General features: G+C 41.3%; 1 protein-coding gene across 12 annotated transcripts in view; it reads right to left on the minus strand.

Moving 5' to 3' along the window:
* The window catches only part of ptprsa (protein tyrosine phosphatase receptor type Sa), a 262,747-nt gene that overhangs the window by 77,362 nt on the left and 162,313 nt on the right, over nucleotides 1-23,072 (minus strand). For all 12 annotated transcript variants that reach the window (XM_071202900.1, XM_071202899.1, XM_071202896.1 and 9 more), the window contains one exon: nucleotides 11,828-12,016. In XM_071202900.1, the coding sequence (XP_071059001.1) occupies nucleotides 11,828-12,016 (189 nt within the window). The remainder of the gene's footprint in view (nucleotides 1-11,827; nucleotides 12,017-23,072) is intronic.

Consider the following 23,072-nt stretch of genomic DNA (forward strand, 5'->3'; position numbering starts at 1 on the left):
ATCTTTATAATTTCCACTCTTCTCATATGTTTTCCTCCAATCCAAGCTTTGTCTTTTTAAAACCTTAAAGAGGTCAATTTAATGTATTTCCATTGATGTCATTTATGATCTCCTCACATATATAAGGGAACAACATTTCTTTCTATTTTGTGACCATTACAGGTCAGTTGTAAAGCCCGGTAATATTAGTATTTTAAAGACAACAGACCTCTAAGAGCTCCGAAAAGCCCCTCTTTGATCTCCTATCTCAAGCAGCAGCAAACAAAACAAAATACCCCCTTCTCACAGGCATATATATATTTCTACCAATTTCTTGTGTCTTTTCTTAATATGACTACACTCTCTGTTTTGCATAATTACGCTAAGTATACCCTGCCTTGCCATTTATTTTCTTGTATCAGGAAAGGAGAAAACACAACAAATTAAATAAAAGTTATCTTTCACAATAAAAGACACGTGCCAAGTCTGTTTACACAATAGGTGTTGACTGATTAAGACTTGCTTTGTTATTCCTGTATGAGGCCTAATAGCAAGTCTTCCCTGTCTTCAGCTATGACGTCTTTTCACAATTGCAAACCACCAAATGAGTTCTTTGTCCGATTTCATATAAATCATAAAAACAGTTTATACCACAGATACTGCCTTCAGAGAGAGATGGCATGCTCGACAAAAAGCATGGCTCATTTAACTTTAATATAATAACTGCACATTTAAATATTGTGACTTACTGTTTAAAAGATACAGTTATAAAACACCTAATTGCAGGTACAAATATGACACGTGCAGCAGTACTTGAGTATGTATTACTTTACATTAAGCTTTAATTGTGAGATTGACCACTGACTTACACAACATTTTGCAAAAGGACACTTAAAAGGACATAGGAGGAGACCACCACTTCCAGGCCACACCAACCATCCATAAATGCCAACAAGTACTGCCCCTACTGAGTAATAATTCATGGTTTCTGGGTCAGAGGAGAAAAGATGGGCCATTTATTTCTTGCTGGGTTATTCCATGATGTATGCTGTATCATTAAGATTTAAGAGAAGAAAACAGAGTGGGTACAGCTGGGGAAAATAAAGTCCCTGATAATAATGACCACACTTCTATGTGGACCAATTAGTCTCCATCTCAGTCAAAGTGACCCTCCCGGCTCACCAACACACACAACCTTCCAGTCTCCACTACCCTGACTGTCTTGCAGTATGTTCGCTGCCTTCATCCATTCCATAAAGAAGGCTGTAATGGGCAGTGGGGTCTGGAACATTTGTCCCAGCCGTGGCTGCTGCCCTGGTTAACAGCGCTGCAGGCCTCCGGCTGATCTGATGGGGAGCACTGAGGTGCCAAGGTGTGATAACAAAGAAGACTACCTGGGCAGAGTTCATAAAATACATGTTTCTGAAGGCCAACTCAGATTCTGGAAAAGGTATTCTTGTATTGAAGTATTTTAAGAGCAGATCCATAACAGTTCTTTGCAGAGTGTCAAAGCCCTTTCTGCAGCAGTACACTAACAGGAGATATTTAAGAAAACGCATCATTCTTCAACTAAATATTCATATTAAAATCTCCATGTCGATCTTGTTTTTGAGGGGAACAGAAGGGTTGGAAAGAGGGTCTTGTTTATAAGAGGAAGAGAGAAAGAACAAAACAATCTGAGAAGATCTCTTCAAGGAGTACTTGAAGAGACATACAAGCAGAGAAAAACAGAAGGACAGATGAGAATTTAAAAGAAAGGCAAGGAGGGGCAATGATGGATGATTAATTTCAGAAAGTGCCTGAAGCAGTGGTCTACCCACCCCCGTCGTTGCTTTGTAGCAGCTTCACTATGTGTACCCCCCTCCGGTCCCATTTGTGTAATTCAATTAGTGTGCTACAGCGGGTCTTGATTGATTTGTTTAGGCGATCATCAAAATGGCTGGCCAAGTCTCACCCTTTATTTCCCTCAGTTTTGCTTCTTTTGCAGCCCACTAAGACTTGCCGGTGGCACACTGTTCTTTTCATCATTTTAACTCTCATTTTGAATGAATCTTTCTCAAAGTATCTTATTTCTTATCACCTCCCCTATCTTCTCACCATCCTCACATCCCTACACTGCTCAACAGTGCAATTAAAACCCCAAATTAGCAACTTACTGTATAAGTGGCTACACAGTCAAAATGATAATCATTCCAAAACATAAATTAAACTCACAGCCGTGCACAGAAGTGTGCAGGATACAATACCTTAAACTCACTCAATGATTAAGGAACTGTTACAAATATATTTATACTAAAACATAACAAAAGTAAATCACTTTCATTAAACAATAATATATCTTTTAGGCAATTGAAACATTTTCCAGGCGATGACACCTCAGCTGGAGTTGAACACAACAAGCAAACTATAAATAGCAAGTTTAACACTGTTTAGTATTTTCACATCACCATTATCGCATCATGTATAAACGTGTGGAAATGTAGGATTTCTGTTGAGAATCTACAGTTTAAACAATAACAATAAGAGATAACATCCAGTTTGGATACACGGCAGCAAAGTATGTAAATGCCCTTATCTCTCTTTCTCCCTTTCCTTCTGTCTGTATCCTGTCACTCGGGCACACTCTGCAACCAACCCAAGGTCATTATACTGTGGTCGCAGCAGCATGGGGCCCCACGTGTGACGCCATTGTTGGCAGTGCCCATCTGGTGGCTTGTAACGCTCCCATGAAATCAGTAATGAAGCAGGTAGGGAGTCCAGCAACCTTTCTACCTATCGCTTACCTCTAGGCCAGCACCTGGGTGGCTTTGCAAGTGAAAACAAATTTACATTATATATTTTGGGAATAAGCTATGACGTTATTTTGCGAGAAGAACTTTATGAATCCCTGAGATAAACAATCACCTTCTACTCATTATTTCTCCTACATTTGTATTTCATGTATCTACTTCAAATGTGTATGAGTATTTTTGAAAACATGACTCTGTTTGAGATTTGTCCCGTGTGGCTTGTATGAGATGGTTGAGGATGGAGAACCCTAACTGTACTCTAGGAGCTTTGTATTCAAATCAATCACCTCCTTTGCTGCACAAAACTGAAACATTAAACTATGAGCATTCCTCTTGTCCCCATGAAAACAGGGCAAACTGAGTTATTCACTTACCTGCTCAACCTGTGGAACCAAAGCATTTTACAACAAACACATAAATCCGCAATGACACTGAAGTGGGAGAGAGTGCTTCAGCAGCAAAGCCTTGTGGATGATTACAAGTGAAGTTAAACCGTCCGGGGAAATGTAAAAAAATAAAGGTGGAGAGGAAGAAGTATTGGACTAAGCTATCATATGATTCATTGGAGCCAGGCTTACACTCTTTTATTCCATTTTCACCTTGATATCCTCCTGTTCATCCTTCATCAATTTAAGAAATTGTTTAAGTATGGTAAAACGGTGTTTCCTCTTTTGAAAATGCAACCATTGCACCCAGCATCTTCACTAGTCTTGCCTTTATAAATTGTTGTTACGCATAGTAAAATGGCGAAAAAGGAAATAGATGAAAGGCAGCTTTTTCTCCGACACACCATGAAGGCTCATGGAAGTGATTGGAAAGCATTCACATACACAATGTGGTTTCGCTATGGTGTTGAATAGAAGGATAAAGAGGATATCAAAGCATAAAAGAAGAAAGACTGTTGCTAGTTGCAAGTATTCAATAGCCAGGCCCTATCAACAAAAAGACCAACGTTGTCCACCCAACAACATCCTATTACCTTTCCCCCACCCATCAGCTCCATGTACATGACCAAACTATTTAAATGAGGCACAAAGCAGACTGTTTATTAATACCCTTCACCATCCCTCCCTCCTGCTACAACTTTCTCAATCCTGTATCCTAACAAGCCGGCAACACAATTTAAATTGCACGTCAGTTTTGTGACACTGACGATGTGGAGGAGATAGGAGGACACAGACACAGAGCGCCCACAGGAGTGGAACATTTACACATCAATGATGACATGTGGCATGAGAAAAGTTAAACACATATGATCACGCTCACAAAACAGTGTACAGAGAACACAGAACCCAAACACAGATGACATATTAATGTTAGTGGACATAGACAAGTATGTATTTTTTAAAGAGGAAAAGCCCATATGACATCGCCACTGTTTAGTTAGTTAGGTGTAGTTAGGAGTGATTATGTCTGGTTTAATGCACTTTGACGTTTTTTTTCCTTTCTTTTTATTGTGTTAAACAGCTTACCTCGAATCGGGGTACCCTCTGGAGGAGACACAAAAATGAAGACACAACATCAGTTTAGTTCAACGTTAATGTTAGTAGTAGTTAGGAGTTATTTGGGTTGGAAGGTGGATCTTTGGAATTAGATTATCAAACCATTAGGTAATCTCTTACAGGGTTTTGAGAGATGTTTTTGTATCGATAACACCTCAAATTGCTGGTATCACAAAGGAATTAAAAGCTTTAGACTATGACTGGCCCACTTCAGTGCCTAATTGAGTTTTTTTTTTGTATTCTACACCTTGCCTTAGACATATGAAGTCATCTGCAGAGCTGAAGAAGCTCAAGGTCTTGGCATGCAATTTATAATGGCTCAACTCAGGGTAAAACAATCAAGAGAGGTTTGACCCTAAGCTCCATTGACTTTTACCAACTAACTGAGCATCAGTAAAACAAGTTACGTGCGCTTATATTCTTTATCGGATGTCTACATTACTATGAATCAAACTTGCTGAGGGAGGAAATCTTTGGTGAACTAGAATTTCAGACTTTACCTTCCAGCAACCACAAGTAAAATCTAACATCATTTAGTTCTTATTTATCCTACAGGTCGTAAACCTGCTAAACTGTGACTTTTTTCATTTCACTGAGAGTTGTATGTTTCCCTATTCTTTGTTTATGGTCCGTGTTGTGTTACATGCCTGACTACAAGCCAAATGTCCCATTAGAACAATAAACTATTGAGCTTGTCCAGTCAGTGGCTGGTGGGCTTTTAAAAGTAGCCTGAGTTGTTACTGTGATTTAAAAAGGATCCCTTATAGGCAGTGCTTTGGGTGTAGGTAGGGAAGCCAGCTTAACTGCAACCCCCTCTCTGCCAAGAATGAAACTGTCCTTCCTCTCTTGGCTTTTTTTCTTTGCTCATTGTTTCCTTAGTGTCTTTCCTAAATCTTTCTTTCTTTTCTTAGTTTATCTTTGCCTCCATTCCTCCCTCTTTATCCCCATTTCAGAGTTTTTGTATGTCTCTGACTTTCCCACAGTTTCCTCCCTTTTGCCTTACTCTTAGTCGCCCTTTCTAAGTCTAAGGATGACTCAATGGCTACAACGTGCCCATGGCCATCCCTTGAGAGTGCCAGCAGGGCACCACCAAGGCCGAGAGGTGCCTTACTTTGCATAGATTGCTTACAGGCAGAGAGCTGAGGGTAAGGGTACGCACTGCCCGTTGAACCTGATATTTCAGGCTTGGCCCTTGTGTGGACAGGCATTCATGCAAGTTGAATACAGCAAACTGGCATCATACCAACTAGCTGGACCAACAAATGGTTTAATGTATAAAGTGGCGCCAGCAATTGTCCTATACGGTACATTTAGGGCTGTGGGTGGTTGGGCAGTGGGATGTAACTTTCAAAACCTTCTGATCGGATTATTGTTTCAGCTCTACATACAGAGGTGCCTGTTGTGATACCAGCAGGTAGGAGGATATCACTGAGTTTAAGTTCTGCCTGGTTTGCAATGTACCTACAGTAGGTGGATTTTATTTAAAGTTGCTTTACACTGTGTTTATATGCACTTATCAAAAATGTCAATCATAGTATACCATTATCATATTAAACAAATCAGTTCAACTGTATCTTTATACAGTGAACATTTACTGGGATTAGCCATAATGATTTACTGGGATTAGCCATAATGACTACTCATTACAAAATATAATCCCATTTTATAATTTAATTATTATTCCCACATTGTCTGATATAAGTGGCAAATGCGTTTCGCATTGATCGTTATGTATTCTTGAATAATTATCACTTACAAGGTCTCGGTATTCTGTTTAGCCGCACTAAGTGTGGTAAATGCTTGTATGCTGCTCATGCTCTTTCTGCATATCATGTATTTCTGTTTGCCATGTATATAAATGTTATGTTCATAAATGTTGTATGTGACGGGACTATGGATGGAAATTAGCTCAAAGCTAAAAATCCGGCTCATTTACATTTGAAAGCATTATTTTGTTTAAAATGTTCATTAATGTGCACTGTCCCGGTTCAAATAAACGATACAAAAAAAAGTGTTATTAAATGCATACATTTGCAACAGAGATAGTTTAGCTTCATTGAAAAACCAGGCAAAACAACAGTGACATTTGAATCATTTCTGCAATGATTTTAGAGACCACATAATCATAGATAATCACAAGACAAAGGACAGGGCACTGGGAAGGTTACATTGTTATCGAGTTAGAGTTTGATTAAAGGCTGCATTATTTCGCTTTATCTGTGGTGAATTTTTTGTTTGGGTTAAGGGGTTACTAGCTAAAGGTTAGGTGAGGTTAAGGTCAAAGTTAGGTTGAGGTTAATGTTAATAAGCAGGTTTGTAAAGGAAAAGGCCATTACATCTGGACCATTGAAGGACTGCACAACAAAAGAGGGACAGAAAAAAAGAGAGGAAAGTAATTAGGAAAATGAGGGATAAAAGATGGAGGTTTTTAATGTCAAAGGAATTGGTTCCAACAAAAAATATAAAAACATTGAAAGGATATGAATGACTCAGGTCCTTGGAACTTCTGCTATTTGAATAGTAAAGCAGCATGCAAAGATATCATCGAACCTTAACCAAGGATCTGACCAGGCAGGCTGGGTCGTGAGAGGGTAGCAGGTATTCAATTACATTGGCAAATCCACCTGTACTACAGGCACATAACCTAATGGCCATAAGCTCGCATTCTAAGCTTTGGTCGACCAGGGGTTGATCTGCTTAGGGTGACAATGACCTAAATATATCTCAATGGGCTGTCGATCTCCTCGCATTATCAAACACGGCATTATTTGCCCCACGGAACACCCCAGCTGTTTTGTTAAACCACCCTCTGAATATATTAAAATATTATTGAGGCAATAGTCTGGCCAGAGATGTTGCCCATCTGAGTCAGATAGGGTTTGCGTGATTGGCCAAGTGTCAAAGTCTGACCACCCTCCAGAGGGCATCTGGCTGACCTTCTCATCAGCACAGACACCCTCTGCGATCTCAGTGCAGTCGCAGCAGGTCTCAACAAAAACCTGGCTGTTGTTACCACATCTGCAGAGCTTCTAGCCACTCCCTGCAGAGCAGCTTTGATGTCAACAAATATGATCATTCACTTGCTAATTTTAGATTAAGGACAATTGAACTATGCAAGAGTCACATTGGGATGTGCATGAAGCTGTGTGAGTGCCAGGGGAGCCATCCAATGTCGGGTCATGATTTTAAACCTTTATATTTAAAAAAGAGGACCTTAATCTTTATGAATATGCACTCTTCACAATCCTCTCAATGTCTCTCTGGCCTCTGGTTAATCTGCTCTGGCTGACAAGGCCAGCGACGGCCTGGGGTCTGCAGCCACAGGGACTTGGGGAGAAATGTCAAGCTCCCTCCACATCTCTAGAGGAGCTCCTCAGGGAACCCTGGTGCAAATATCACTGCCCCGCCAGCACAGCATGGTTTGACTCATAAAGAATGGGTCAGCCAACTAGGCAGCTATCTAATAAACAAATATAGCTCTATCTTCCTGGAATCAAAACTATAATAACATTGGTTTTAATGATTAAATTGTACAAAAATCAAATCTCTTATGTATTGTTGATTTGATTTTTAAAATAAGAGGAGTCGAAAGTCACATGAGGGATTCATTTTCAGTAGCTGGAGACTGAGTATGTTTTCAAACTCATGTTTTCCAACCCACTTCCCATGTTCCCTTCAATTTTACTATACCATCTATGGGAGAGCATCTACTGTATGAGAGTCACCCATATGGACTTGAGAGTGTGCCTGAAGCAAACGAGGTCAGGACAGGTAGCCCCAAACTATTTTAAAAGCATTAACATTAACAGCATTCAGATCAACAGAATAATCAAAAAATAGCCATTCAAAGATTGCCAAAATAACTGTTTCTTTTCATTCTGCGGTTGGATTTCTATAAGTGAGATCCAAAATGGCTACTCAAAGTGCTGAGGACATGAAAAGATGGCAGTCTATGGGGCTTGAGCACGCAGGCCTTTTTCTCATCAGCATAAATCCTGCATGGCTGCTGAATGAGCTTTAAAACCAAAAGGGCAGTAGAAAACGCTAACATTAGCTTACGAGAGTCTTGGTATTGAAACAAGGGAAAGTAATTTCCTTTTCTGCCCTCCTACAAACACACATAGTTTGACCTGTAAGTAAAACAAACCCTGCTTAAAGTGGCTGGGTATATTTTTACAAGTGGTTCAAGAAGTCAGGAGGAGTACAAAATGTGGCCAAATGTAACTATCACTTGAGCCCTTGTACTCTACCATGGGCAACGGAGCCTTAGGTTGGGATTTGTAAGCCAGTGCAGATGTGTGCCGATTTGGCAATAAAATTAAATTCTCTCCTGAGAAAATATTTGGCCAAGACCAGAGGGTCGACCCAGCCCAAGTGTGGGATTGGAGAGTTCAGCCGTACTGCGTTCTTGCAGAGACATTTACCTGGAAAGAACTCAAGATTCTTTCAGGCCCTCTCAGATTTTGCTTCACTTTCCAAGGGTATTCTTGGATAGTAAAGCTGCTATTGTATTCTAAAGTTTGACTGTTCACCCTTGAGTATAAACAAGAGTGTATTTTCGGAGGATTGTGTTTGCTATATGTCCCAGCAAGAACACAAAATAAATACTGTAGACTGTGACTGCAAATAAATAATTGTCTTGAATTCAAGCAGAGTTCAATTATTTCCCAAAGCCTGCTGTCTTGCAACACAGCAGAGAGAAAAACCTTGATGTGACATAAAGCATTTGCAATGTAACATTTGGAGAACAATTGTTAGGGAAAAGTGCATAAGGCATCTTCCACTTCCAAGGTAACCTTGCACAAGGTACTTTTGACCACAGGTGGTCCAGTAAAGCTGCTAAAACATTGTAGAAAAGGTGGTTGAACCAGGCAGTACAGTTATAATGCAGATGAGCATGAATGTGAGGCAGGATGTTGTCATTAAAGACATGCTCAGCCGCTTTTCCTCATATACATAAAAACTGTGCTGCTTAAAGGTGGGCTGTAATGCCTAACCAGCATCCAAACTTGTGCTGGTGCTTGTCCTTTATTTGCCTTTCTAAGATCCAGTGTGGGGGGTGAAAGAGGATAACGTTGGCATAAGGAGTGTGGGTGAAACAAAAGTAAAAGTTGAGCATAAATAGAACAGAACATAGGGAACAAGTGGCAAAAGAGGACAAGGGTGAGGGGAGCGCAGAGGATGCATGCATTTTGGAAAGTAGTATGCCATCTGCTTCAAGGAGAGTGGGTGGGATTTTTCTGCTTTGCAAGACACTTACCAAAGGATTCTGAAAATGAAGGGGAAGAACAACATAGTTCATTTTAGGTTGAGGTTAAAAGGGATTGTCATGCAAGAATTTAAGGGACCACAGTTTAGTTGGGTCTTTTTTCCCCATCTAATGTTAGCAGTTTTATCACGAGTTACCATGAAAGGAGCATTGTATTTTCAAGTCATGTAACATGGATTCTATTTTCAATTTATAGTGATTATAAAGGAAGTTATTGTACACATTTTTGGTGTCAATTTTAATTAAAAAGGTTTAGTCCTATGTTTATTTTATTGGCTGGTAATGGCTCTCAGCCACATGAAACGTGTTGAAGACTCTGCAATGTGAAACACATCTGAGTTTCATACACAAATACAGACACAATACATGTAGATAGAGACAGCCAAACATCAGTGTGTTTCGGTACATACAGGACATACAAAGACAATTGACAAAATCGTGACAGAGACAGATGATAGAGAGGTTAGAACACAGACAAGAAGATACAATCATTCGTGTGATCATCCTCAGAGGCTTAAAACGCACAAAATCATGTTAAAATGTCAACAGGTAACCCAAAGAGCCGGCCTTACATATGACTATTTCAAACCTAAAGAAAGTAACATGAGGTACATTTCTACCACCTATTTATCTAAAATGAAATAATAAAAAAAAACCTGAATGTAAAATATTCAATGCTGTTATTACAACCTAATTACGATTACCTGCCAGAGCATCTGAAAGGTTAACGATACCATGTCGAGTTTTTGACCACTTTTTTGCTACATTTCAGATTAGAAACAATCTTGTTTGACTTACATGGCAAAAAATGGCACTAACATATTAGTTAGACCTTAAGGATTCACTTAATATGTTTGTTAAAAAGAAACTGTGTTAAAAACTTTTGTTAGTTTACAAGAAGACCCCTGTGCACCTTCAATTTCTAAGAAGAAGTCTGGCAGTGCAATACGAACAGATTAGGGGACAACATCTACATTAGAACTCTCTTCCAAAGTGTCCCTTGTGGGCACTCTTTGTCCTACAGCACTAGCTGACAGCATTCTCCAAAGCACCTTAGTGAAGAGCTTACATCCGCAGAGGAGTTCCTCGGACCAATATGAACCGAGAAACAATGTTTTCAGAGACAGCAAATACCCTAAATCTGTGCACTAATTATAAAACGTATCTAAAATAAAATCATCTATGGACTAGGCAAGACATAAATAATGAGATGACAAATTGATTATTTTGAGTGTACAGCTCATGGGGTCCACAACTGGGGCAGGGACTCAATGGCAATAGACTCTTTATTTAATGCTGTCTACACTGATTTACATTCACAGCAACAAATGAAATAGGAGTCATTGGATTTTTCAAATGGTAAAAAATCATCGACCTAAAATATCTACCCCTTATTGCCCACGGCTACCCCAGGGCTTGCACTTAATTAGCAATATAATTAGGCCTTGCTTTACTGGGCCTCTCACTGGGGTGGGAACAAGACAACATATACACCACTGAGTTGTGTCAGTAGAATATTGGCTTTGCTCTCATTGTCTACTATGACACATTTCTGGTTTGTTGTGAAGTATTTGACCTAAATCAGTGATATTCTGTGACATTTTGAACCTCAATGATTTGATTTGATTTGATATACTTTATTAATCCCCGTGGGGAAATTGTTTCTCTGCATTTGACCCATCCTAGTGTTAGGAGCAGTTTCAACAACAGATGTATTGATATGATTCATGGTCAGAGTATAATGGCCATAATCAATTAAATGTACATTGGTGCATGCTTCTCACGTTGTCATCTACAAAATAGAGCTTGCCCCCATGAGCTGATTTTTAAATGCTTTAAATATAGTTGAACAGCTTTTTTGTTTGGTTCAACATCAGACAGAGTTTGATCTGCACTTTTGGTAAATTCAGGTCTTCAACATGATTTTTTTTAATATATATGCTGATTCTCAGATCTCTTGTACTGCAACCTTACTCAGATCAGTTTGATAATCAACCTAAAAAAAACAACGGATAGTTTTTCTTGAGATCAAGTCAGGTCCACCTCAAAATGATATGGTTTCACTTTGTGCAGTAAATAAGTACATGTGTTAAAAATGTAAAAGTACTTTCAGTGACACTTCTGTACTTTTCCGAATAATGTGTGTTCAAAAACACTGGGCACTGGAGTCACATTAGCGGCAAGCACAAAACAACAACTATTGCTATAAAATGTCCTGTGTAATCAAAGAAGAGCTCAAGCTCGTAAGAAGGGAAAAAGACATCAACACAATGCTCGGGATTCCTTACCTGATCTCAGCTGTTTGATTCGCCCATTACTCGCACTTGGGTCAATGGGTAGGAAGTCTTTGTACCAGGTGATTTCGGGGTCAGGGTTGCCACTGGCAGCACAGAGCATGGTGGCTGTTCGAGTGCGCTCCACCACTTTAAGTTGAGGTCCCATGTCAATGTTAGGGAAGCCTGGTGGGAGTAGGTCCTCTGTAAAAAGAAGAAAAGAAGAGGGATAAGCCATCTTACTTGCAAATCCAGGTTTTTCGATGAAAACGCAGTTGTCATTCAAAGTATTTGTTATCCTTGTATACACATTTTCATTTTTGATAGAACTGAGGGCTGTAACACATAATAGCGATTGAACTAAAATAAGACCCAGTCAATTATAAAACTGAAATGATACTGAGCATTTTTTTTATTTACTTTTACCTGTGAGAAGGAGGCATTTGGAATTACATATTTTGACCAATGAGACAAATGCACCTCAGAAATGAGAGATTATAGCCAGCCATGTACAGTAGCCAGATACATTAATAAACCAATTGAGATAAGACTTATATGAATATGTTGTATTTCATTCTTTTCATTATGAATCTGAATGTACCAGAGGGCTGCACTGGGGCATCGGAGAGGTCGAAGAACAAAGACCAGGATAAGGTTTGTGTTATATTCCTCTTTCTCAGAACACTAATGAGCTTTCTAATGGTTAGATGAATCATCCTGTAGCCATTATCTACTAACCACTGCATTTATAATACCAACAATCTTGTCCATTAATAATCATGTGTCTTAATCAAATGTCCTAGAGGACACTGACTCCCTGCACATATTACAACAAGTAGTAAACACATGTCTTAAAATGCAACACAGATCAGAGGAAGAGAAAATTAATGAATATAAATACCAGAAGCAAAGCTTGGTAATCCCAGCAATTTCTTCATCACGTTTCCCCATGTTCAGGAAAATAAAGGGCCGTCATTTCAATTTGAGGTTACACAGAGCTGTGTAAAACCACTTCGTTAAGACACACTATAACCATCGAAAGCCTAGGACTGAATACCAATCGGGTGAATTTCACTCGGCATTAAATGCGTAAGGCTTAGGAATAATGGTAAGATTTAAGCCTCTTTGACTTTCTTTATTGCTACACTCATTCCAGAACCATCACATCGGCAAAGATAGAGATATCATTGCAGCTAATACTCATGCATGATTGAGCAATTATTTGACTATAAAGAGTCAACAGTGTAGTTCGCTCTGTGGTCACTGTTCTTCTAATGTAGACTTCTTACTTTCCTGGGGCAATTAGTCCCATGGGTCAGATCGCTTGACATATACCCTGACTCGAGCCAGAACAGTGACTCATACTTATAGAAGATGAGAGACGGGAGGAGGGACACTCAGAGCTGTAATATGCATCAGAGGCCCAGGGCCACATCACAACTTGGAGAAGATTGAGTGACTAAGAGGCTGGCCAATGGCAAGGCAGAGGTCACTGTTCCTTTTGAGAGCCTTTGAGCTCATGTCCACTCAGAAGACATCATGGTGGTATCATCCAGAGCTGGGGAAAGCCACATTATGGGACATTGGTACACACTAAGTTGAGTCGCATCACCTTAGACGCATGTTTCATGAACACAGAGAGCTATTCCATATTTCAGTTAGCACTTTATACAAATAAGAATTTAAGGAAGGACATCATAATGGTTAAAATATATTTAATCCATCAAGTTTTGCTAAACAATGTGTCATTTTGAATGATGGCAGCAATATTTTTAATATTCAATGTATGGCAACATTGCAACAATGGATACAAAATATATATATTGACATAGTTCAAATTTAAGAATTGCCCATAAGGTATTTTGTTATCTTTTATTTTTCTGTCACCAAAAGAAAAACCTTTTTTTTTAAACGCACAAACTTTGCACATTACAGGCAGTTAGGTTGTGAGAGTGGTGAGTTCATGCAAGTTTAGTTGTTGACATTGTTAATCTTTTAAATAAATGTCATATGGGACGACAGAAGAAGGAACAAGAGGGTCTCAGAAAAACAGGTTTCTAACTCAAGATGACAACAGCAGAGCACAATGAATATTTCAATGCTAAGTTCACAGAGGAACAGGCGTTTACACTGTTGTAGGCTCTGTGCTGTATCCTCTTCATGGATTATTAATGGTCATCCCTGTATCATCTCGGTATACCAAGTTACCCTGAAGCCTAAAAAGCAAGCTAACACTTCACTTTAGGAGTTTCAGAACAAGAAAGCAATATGTACTCACAAATTCCTATTCATGTCATCAATGATCGATGTACAAGATGCCATGAAAGGTGCCGCACTCCTGTATCCCTTTAGCTACTTCCGTCTGTTAAAATGGATTCTGGGCTGCTCTTCGGGCGTTCAATCTGATGTGTTCTATGTCAGAGAGGCCTATCTGTACTTTGCGTGTCATAAACTCTGCCTTTATTGTATGAATAAGGTAGATAGAGGCCTGCACAGACTACAGTAATGAAGCTAGAACACATTAACAGAGTAAGTGGATTTGAGACTAATTAAATAAGGCAATTGACAGAGGGAATCTGCCTGAAGGAATAAGGGGGTGGGCATGAAAAGGTGGGCAAACAAACCAACCAACCAAATCAGCAGTAAACAAGAAGCAGGGATGGTGGATTCATGCAGAGATGATGCTATCATTACAGCTGCTCTTACCTGATACAGCACCGAAAGCCATTCCTGAATAAATTGCATGTATGCTGGTTGCTTACTTCCCCAGAAATAGAATCTGATACCATCTTTCCCCCTGAAGCTTACAGGCTATGTCGATAAAGGCGGCCATGCACAAATAAATAGATCACTCATCGAAGGAGTGTTACTTCAGGGTTAGCCAGCCTGAATGTGAAGGGGAGAACCAATGAAATGGGCTGATAGTATCCTAGAATCCCTCAAGGGCCAGTCACCCAAAATGGCTTATCAATTGCATTTCTATGATGTGTAATGGGGGTTCTCTGTGATGACAAATCTTCACAGGCCAAATAGAATTCACACGTGTAAACTATTGGTCAATGACAACGTCGCTGTTTATTTTGCCTGAAGCAGCCTATCTCACTTAAAGGTGGGGTAGGTAAGTTTGAGAAACCGGCTCGAGATCGCTCGAATTTGAAAATACACAATCGGAGAAAATCTGCCACTTCCTTATAGAGCCCCTCCTCCAACACACACGAACGCGCACATGACCAATGAGGGCACGAGATAAGTTTGTGCCCCGATGGAAGGCTGACAGGCAGGTAGGCCATCCATTGGTTGTACTTTTTACAGTATTACGGCTTCTACAGATGACATTTTTGTATGGATTTTTTGTCAAAGCACTTAAGATATTCATTGCTATCGGGATGTTAAGAGCATTCCATGGAATATAACAAAAAGTGTATCTCGAGCCGGTTTCTGAAACTTACCTACCCCACCTTTAAGCCAATAATCATCCTAAGTACCACATCGACTTTGATTTTCTTTGTTTAATCTTAGACACCATAAATCACATTTAATTGTCTTTATCAAAGTATAAATGCAAAAGCAAAGATATTTACAAAGATAAATGACCGCCATTATTTTTGATCACCTTCCTGATTGAAAGAATCTGATAACAAGAGTCGGCAATTAGGTTACAAAATACTAACACGTTTGTTGTTGCCACAAAGCCTTTTTGAGGCATCCTATTGATTTTGAAATCCGTCAGTTGCATACTTGTCAGCACATGATGATTGACAGCTCAGTTTGGAACTCTACCGTACTACTATGTACAACACATATGCAGCAGTGACAAATGCCACCAAAAAGACAATTGAGTAGTAAATCAGATGAAAGATTATTTATCTGCACAAAACATGATCTCAACAATAAAGAATGCATATCCTCTTACAATAACGATTCCATAGGATTTGGACAGGTTTCAAAGATCACAACTAACATAATGCAAATCTTAATTATAGTCATTAAAGAGGGAAACATATCAAAAGTGATGGTACAGTCTACTCCACACAACAGCTGGCTTGGTCCAAGGCTCATACAGGCTCTAGTTGATCTGATCTAGATTTTGACTTTAGTCATTCTCTTTGTTTGTTTTTTTGGTTGGCTTGAGTGCCATCATTATCCATAATTGTCTTTAATTTCGCCATTTAATACCATTACACAAGTGACAGGTGCAAAGCCTTTAATCAGCCTGTGGTTAGATTAGCGACTGCCCGGCTGTTAATCTGCACACTCATGCCTGCTGTTGCGTTCTGCATTTTTATCAGGCAAAGTGTGGCCCTCTTAAAAGGTCTGCCCTATAAACCCATTTAACTCTGCTGACAAATCCCAGTCAATTCACTGCTACTAAACCAAAAAAATCTCTTTTGAGTAAATCTATGTCCAGGACTGTTCAGAGTTCTACATCACTATACATAAGGGTGTTGAGATGAAATGTGTCATCCAGTGCCTTTCTCTAGCCCCTGATCAATTGGTAGTCCTGAGTGCTGGTCAATATATTATACTGTATATGGATCTTTATATACTGCACTTGTCATCCATATTCATCTAATGTCAACATCTCTGACGGACTGGCTTCAAATGTGATTGTTCTGAGCCATCAATTACCTCATGGTGAGAGCTATAGTAAGAGAGAGGGATGGAGAGAGAGAGAGGGAGGTAAAACCCGACTAAAGCAAATGCTGTGGGGTTCTCTACCGTCCCCTGCACCCATTACTCATATTATTATTTTCACTTACTGAAATGATTTAATTTCATCAGCAGTGTAATCAGGTTAACTGATTATCCAGCGCAACAGCATAGAGACACAGGCTTTAAGCAGGCCTGTGCATTAATACCACAGAGGGACTGCAGGGGGGAGACGGGGTAAGGGCAAGGGAAGAGAGAAAGAGAGAGAGATACACAAGGAAACAGAGGTCCACCGAAAGAAAGAATGATAAATATAGTGAAGGTGGTTAAAGATTACAAATGGCATGCTATTTTTTCACACACAAGTAGATGTTTAACTAATGGGCAGACCCAGCTGCTGGGATACTAGACAACACAGTTTCAGTTGCTCTGCGCCTATAACACAGACAGAAATGTTCCCATCAAACAGGCAGGCCAGGGAAAAGAGAAGTGTCTGTTTTTAATAGGGAGGCTCTGTGCTACACCTGGGTTGCAGCTGTATGTCGGGGAGACTACTTTCTAGAATGAATGTATGCATGAATGATCTATGCCACATCTTCTTTTTTAAATGGCTTACGTTACAATGACTATACAGGCTTGACTTATAAGAACTAAGTAAACATCACTTAATTCAGAGAAGGCTTAAGACGTGTCCTTTACATTTGTGAACAAAATTAATCTATTTGTGTGCACTTGGTTGAGCTGTAAAGTAAAGTTGATAAAAGCCATCAGCTTTTGAACAGAATGTCTGATATCAGGTGACACATCCTGGTCTTTTCTTACATACAAATAGCTCTTGTCTGTGTTTGATACATGGTAATTTGCTTTGGTATGCAGCCAAATGTGTATCTTCCAAACAAAACCTATTAAAGTTAAGAACATTCTGTATCTTCAATGCATTGCATTCCCCAAGCTCTATAACCAATGGGATTCCTGTTGAAGTGTTACTGTACAAAGGGAGTCAGGGGAACAGTTAGATAGAAAGATCCAGGGACAGAGAAGAATAGCAACACAGGGGAAATCTAATCACAGTGTCTCTGGCCCCAGCACCGATAGCCCTCTCTGGATAGCCATCTCAGCTGAATAATGGTTATTATCCAGCAAGCACTCAACCTCTACCCCCCTGCTCTGTTCCCGGAAAGATGTCTGATGTCCCATTGGTATTCTCCACACCTAGCAAATCTAGCCACCAAGGGCAACATTTACATCCAAATCTCTAAAATACATCCTGAGGAAAATAGTCTGGAAGATGAGAGAAAGGAAGAGGGGCAGAGAGAAAGAGTGACAAAGGAAGAGAAAGAGACACACAGATTGGATAAGGTGTGGGGGGCACTCTGACAGTAAACTAGAAGTTTGCAATATTGCTTATTTGAACTAGAAGAAGCTTATGGGGAAACTTCATGACTATATGGGTGTTTATGTAAGGTTAATATTGGCTGAGTATGAAGCATGTAGGTCCTGTAGGCAGAGTATAAGGACATCTGGTTATATGTGTGCTGTTTACACTTGTATAATATGTGTGTGTGCTGTATATGCAGAAGACACACAAAGGCTTGATTTCCACAGCAGCTTGGTGTTCTATTCAATTTCCCTTTTTCTCTTGCGGTTTAACCCTACATTTTACATTGCTAAATGGCGAAAAATGTGAGGAGGATGACAAGAAGTTAGAAGTTAGTCCAGCGTACAAACTGACAGTTATGGCTGTGGTCGGTTTGCAAACCCTTCCCACACACCACCTCCAGTTCTGTACAGAGCCCATATTAGGACACATCCATGAAGCTATCATCACCCCTGAGCTAACCAGCAAGCAGCTTGTTTGCCAAAGAAAGACAGTGATAGCAGCCAAGAGCGGAATATTTTGGAAAACAAATGGCAGCAACAACCACAGGTGGCAGCTTGCACCACCGTTTTGTCACATGTGAAACCCAAAAGATGAAAGTAGAAAGGAACTGATGTCAAATACCAAGAAAAGCACATTTATAGATAGCACTGGGCACCTTTTGCCCTCTGGCTGAGCAGAGGTAATAGTTGGGCATTGTTTTCTGTCCATTAAAGGCAAAACACTCAATAAGCAATATTTAAGTTGTATTGCAAACATTATCACCCATGAAATGTAGCAAAATACAAGATTCATTTTCATTATTATTTTGTTACAGGCATTTCTATAACTGTATTTAAGCACATATATACGTTCCAACTGGGGAGTAGGCCTTCTGACAAGTTTTTGACAAGTGAGTTTAATGCCGTCTTTGCACTATTAATTATTTTTAAATTCTGAATGGCAGGGTCCAGTCTTCCATAGTAAAAAAAAAAAAAAAAAAAAAGGCTGTTTACCTGATGCGGTTAGCCACAATAATATACTCATCAAGAGAGGGGAGTAATTGTCTAAGACAGCTCCAATATCCCCTGTCTGCAAGGAGGACAACAAAAACTAAAAGGATTCAGTTTATCCATCTCAATGGGTGGAAGTTTATTAAGTGCCCTCCTTCTCTCCCTCTCTTTCTTTTTCTCTTCCTTTCCGCTGTCTTGTCAGGCTTCTTGGGTGTCTGGGGTAAGACAGGCAAACTCTAACGGGGACAAGGGATAAGGACAGGGCCATTAAAGGAAATGCCTCACCGGAGAGAAACGTCAACAAGTCAGGTCGGGTTTAGAAGTGGGTGGCATTATGTGTGAGTGTGTGTGTTTATATGTATTTGTCTGCATGTGTTTAGGAGGGAAGGACTGTGTGTGTAAGCATAGTGGGCACCTTGAAACCTTACGTCAGTTAACCACACAGAGTGGGTGGCAAGGTTGCTTTAGAAAACTCTCAAAAGGGATCTACGTTGTTTATTTGTTGGCTACATGAGCCTTCTACAAAATGTAATGTATACCATCTCATTCAATCATGAAAACAGCTGAGCTTTACTTTCCTAAAATAAAAATGTCAACCAAGGTAGGTTGTAACACGCTGTAAGTTATATAAGGCACTTTATGCAAAAATGTACAGAGGGGGGATAGGGCGTATATGCATTCAAGACTTGGTGAAACTCCTGACAAGTGGAGCCACGGCCTCTCAAAGCTTCCCGAACAACAATGGGCCAACACGACAACGGTTTAAAGAGTAGCTTCACTGTAGAGTTTCTGCCCTAAACACATACCAAAACTTTAAACCAAAGACTGACAGTAATTTTGGGCACTTTTGAGAGAATTTAAATCTCAGATCTGTCCACGTGAAACTGTCACTGCGTCCAGTTTCTGTCTGGGCTGCATTTAAATACGCACCCCTCTGCGTTGATTGTGCGTGACGTGTAGAAACAGCTGGAGAAACCAGTTCCCAGCTGACAAAGCAGTTAAATAGCGGTCTCAAAAACGAGTTAATTCAGTGTACTCCTTTGACCTGGCTGCTACACCTCCTCGGACGCAGAAACCGCTGTAAGTAATAATCTTGTTTAATTAGACTTCTCTATTTCAGTTATTCTACTCTGTATAATTGTTCTGTAGTTGTTGTAGCTAAAAGGGCACTTTTGAGAGAATTTAAATCTCAGATCTGTCCACGTGAAACTGTCACTGCGTCCAGTTTCTGTCTGGGCTGCATTTAAATACGCACCCCTCTGCGTTGTCGCCCATCAGCTGTTGAGAGTTAACTAACTAGAGGGGCGTGGCACCTTAGCTGTGAGAACTCAGCAATCAGGCGTCCATTTAGGCAGCTGTTTCTTGAGCGTCAGCGGCAGCCGAAGACTTTGGAGTCACGAGGGTGGCAAAGAGGAGGCAAATCCTACTCTAATTTGAGCTAAGTATCACTGGTGTCTTATTCTTATTTTTCTTTTGTTTAGCTTTCCAGCCCCTCATGCTATAATCATGTGTATTTTCTCCATTCCTGTTCATGTGTCTTCTCGCAATTATCACTGGCCCCGTGTATCTCCTAATCGCTATAACCGGCCCGCTCTCGTCTATCCCACGTGCTCCACTGAGATCCAGCACCTAGTTTCAGGCGGCCTGTGGAACTGCCAGTCAGCTGTTCCTAAGGCTGACTTCATCTCTGGCTACGCCTCCCTGCAGTCTCTGGATTTCCTTGCTCTCACTGAGACGTGGATTACTCCATCCAACACATCCACCCCAGCAGCTCTCTCCACAGCATATTCCTTCTCCCATACACCCAGACCCACTGGCAGAGGAGGTGGCACTGGTCTCCTGCTCTCTCCCAAATGGAGCTTTTCCCTCTTCAAGCTACCTAACTTCACTCCTTCCACCTTTGAATTCCATGCCGTCACTGTGACCCATCCTATACAACTGACCATTGTTGTTCTCTACCGTCCACCAGGAGCCTTGGGGGACTTCTTGGATGAATTAGATCATCTCCTCTCACACATCCCTGAAACTGGCCCTCCCGCTGTACTTCTCGGAGACTTCAACCTCCAGACGGGGAAGATAGACGAACTAACATCTCTGTTAACCACCTTTGCTTTCTCACTGTCTCCGTCCCCACCGACTCATAAAGCTGGCAATGTCCTCGATCTCATATTCTCAAGGAACTGCACTACTTCTAACCTCTCTGTAAACCCGCTCCACACCTCCGATCACTTCTTCATTTCATTCTCTTTACCCCTTTCCAAACATAACAAACTAATCTCTTCTCATCCTGCACCTGTCCGCCGTAACCTCCGTTCCCTCTCCCCCTCTACCTTTGCCTCCTCGGTGCTCTCAGCCCTCCCTTCCTCTGACTCGTTCCAACTCCTGCCTCCAAACTCTGCTGCAGAAACTCTCCTCTCTACTCTCTCATCCTCTCTGGACTCTCTCTGTCCTCTCACATCTCGGCAGGCTCGTCAGTCCCCTCCTGCTCCCTGGCTAAATGACGCACTGCGTGCTAATAGAACCGTCCTTAGGGCAGCAGAGCGGAAATGGTGGAAATCCAAACACCGTGACGACCTCCTAACCTATCAGGCTCTCCTCTCCTCTTTCTCTGCTTCCATCTCTCAGACAAAAAGCACTTTCTTTCAAGATAAGATCCAATCTTCCTATTCCAATCCTAAAAAACTATTTTCCATCTTCTCCACCCTCTTGGACCCCCCCAAAGCCCCTTCCCCCTCCTCCCTTCTGTCAAGCGACTTTGTTAACCACTTTGAAAAAAAGGTTTACGACATTCGCTCTTCTTTTTCTGACTCACCCCTACTCACCGCCGGATCACCTGAGCCACCTTCAACCGGCACACTAACCTCCTTTTCCCCTCTCTCTCCAAGTGAGGTTCTTACCCTCATTACCTCTGCCCGCCCTACCACCTGTCCTCTGGACCCTATCCCTTCAAACCTCCTTCAGACTATCGCTCCTGATATTCTACCGTTTCTCACCCATTTCATCAACACTTCTCTAACTTCTGGTCACTTTCCACACACTCTCAAGGAGGCGAGAGTAAACCCTCTCCTGAAGAAACCCACTCTCAACCCGTCTGATGTTATAAACTACAGGCCTGTCTCTCTCCTCCCGTTCCTGTCTAAAACACTTGAACGCGCTGTCTTTAAACAACTCTCCTGCTATCTCCATCAGAACAACCTTCTGGATCCGCACCAGTCTGGTTTCAAGGCAGGTCACTCCACAGAAACTGCTCTCATTGCTGTCACTGAGGAACTGCACACTGCTAAAGCAGCCTCCCTCTCCTCTGTCCTCATCCTGTTGGACCTGTCTGCTGCATTCGACACGGTGAATCATCAGATCCTCCTTCGCACTCTCCAAGAACTTGGAGTTTCAGGCTCTGCACTTTCCCTCCTCACCTCATACCTCAAAGACCGCACCTACAGGGTTACTTGGAGAGGGTCTGAGTCCGACCCTTGTCAATTAACTACAGGGGTCCCTCAGGGCTCTGTTCTTGGTCCTCTCCTCTTCTCCCTGTACACAAACTCGCTCGGATCTGTCATTAGCCCGCATGGTTTTTCATACCACTGCTACGCTGACGACACCCAATTAATTCTGTCCTTTCCCCGCTCAGAGACCCAGATCGTCGCACGCATCTCTGCTTGTTTAGCTGACATCTCTCAGTGGATGTCCGCTCATCATCTCAAGCTCAACCTTGACAAAACTGAAGTGCTTTTCCTTCCGGGAAAAGATTGTCCCTCTCTTGACCTAACTATCAACATCGGCCCCTCTGTTGTTTCCCCGACTCAGACTGCAAGGAATCTGGGTGTTATCCTAGATAACAACCTGTCCTTCACTGCAAACATCGCTGCTACAACCCGCTGCTGCAGATACACGCTTTTCAACATCAGGAAGATACGCCCACAGCTGACCCAGAAATCTACGCAGGTTCTGGTCCAGGCTCTCGTCACCTCACGCCTAGACTACTGCAACTCCCTCCTGGCTGGTCTACCTGCATGTGCCATCCGACCTCTGCAGCTCATCCAGAATGCAGCGGCTCGTCTGGTCTTCAACCTTCCAACATTTTCCCACACCACGCCGCTCCTCCGCTCCCTCCACTGGCTTCCGGTAACTGCTAGAATCCACTTCAAGACACTGGTACTTGCGTACCATGCTGCGAATGGATCTGGCCCTTCCTACATCCAGGACATGGTTAAACCGTACACCCCAGCACGTGCACTACGCT

Source organism: Pseudochaenichthys georgianus, chromosome 4 (assembly GCF_902827115.2).
Source record: "Pseudochaenichthys georgianus chromosome 4, fPseGeo1.2, whole genome shotgun sequence".
NCBI classification, from domain to species: Eukaryota; Metazoa; Chordata; class Actinopteri; order Perciformes; family Channichthyidae; genus Pseudochaenichthys; species Pseudochaenichthys georgianus.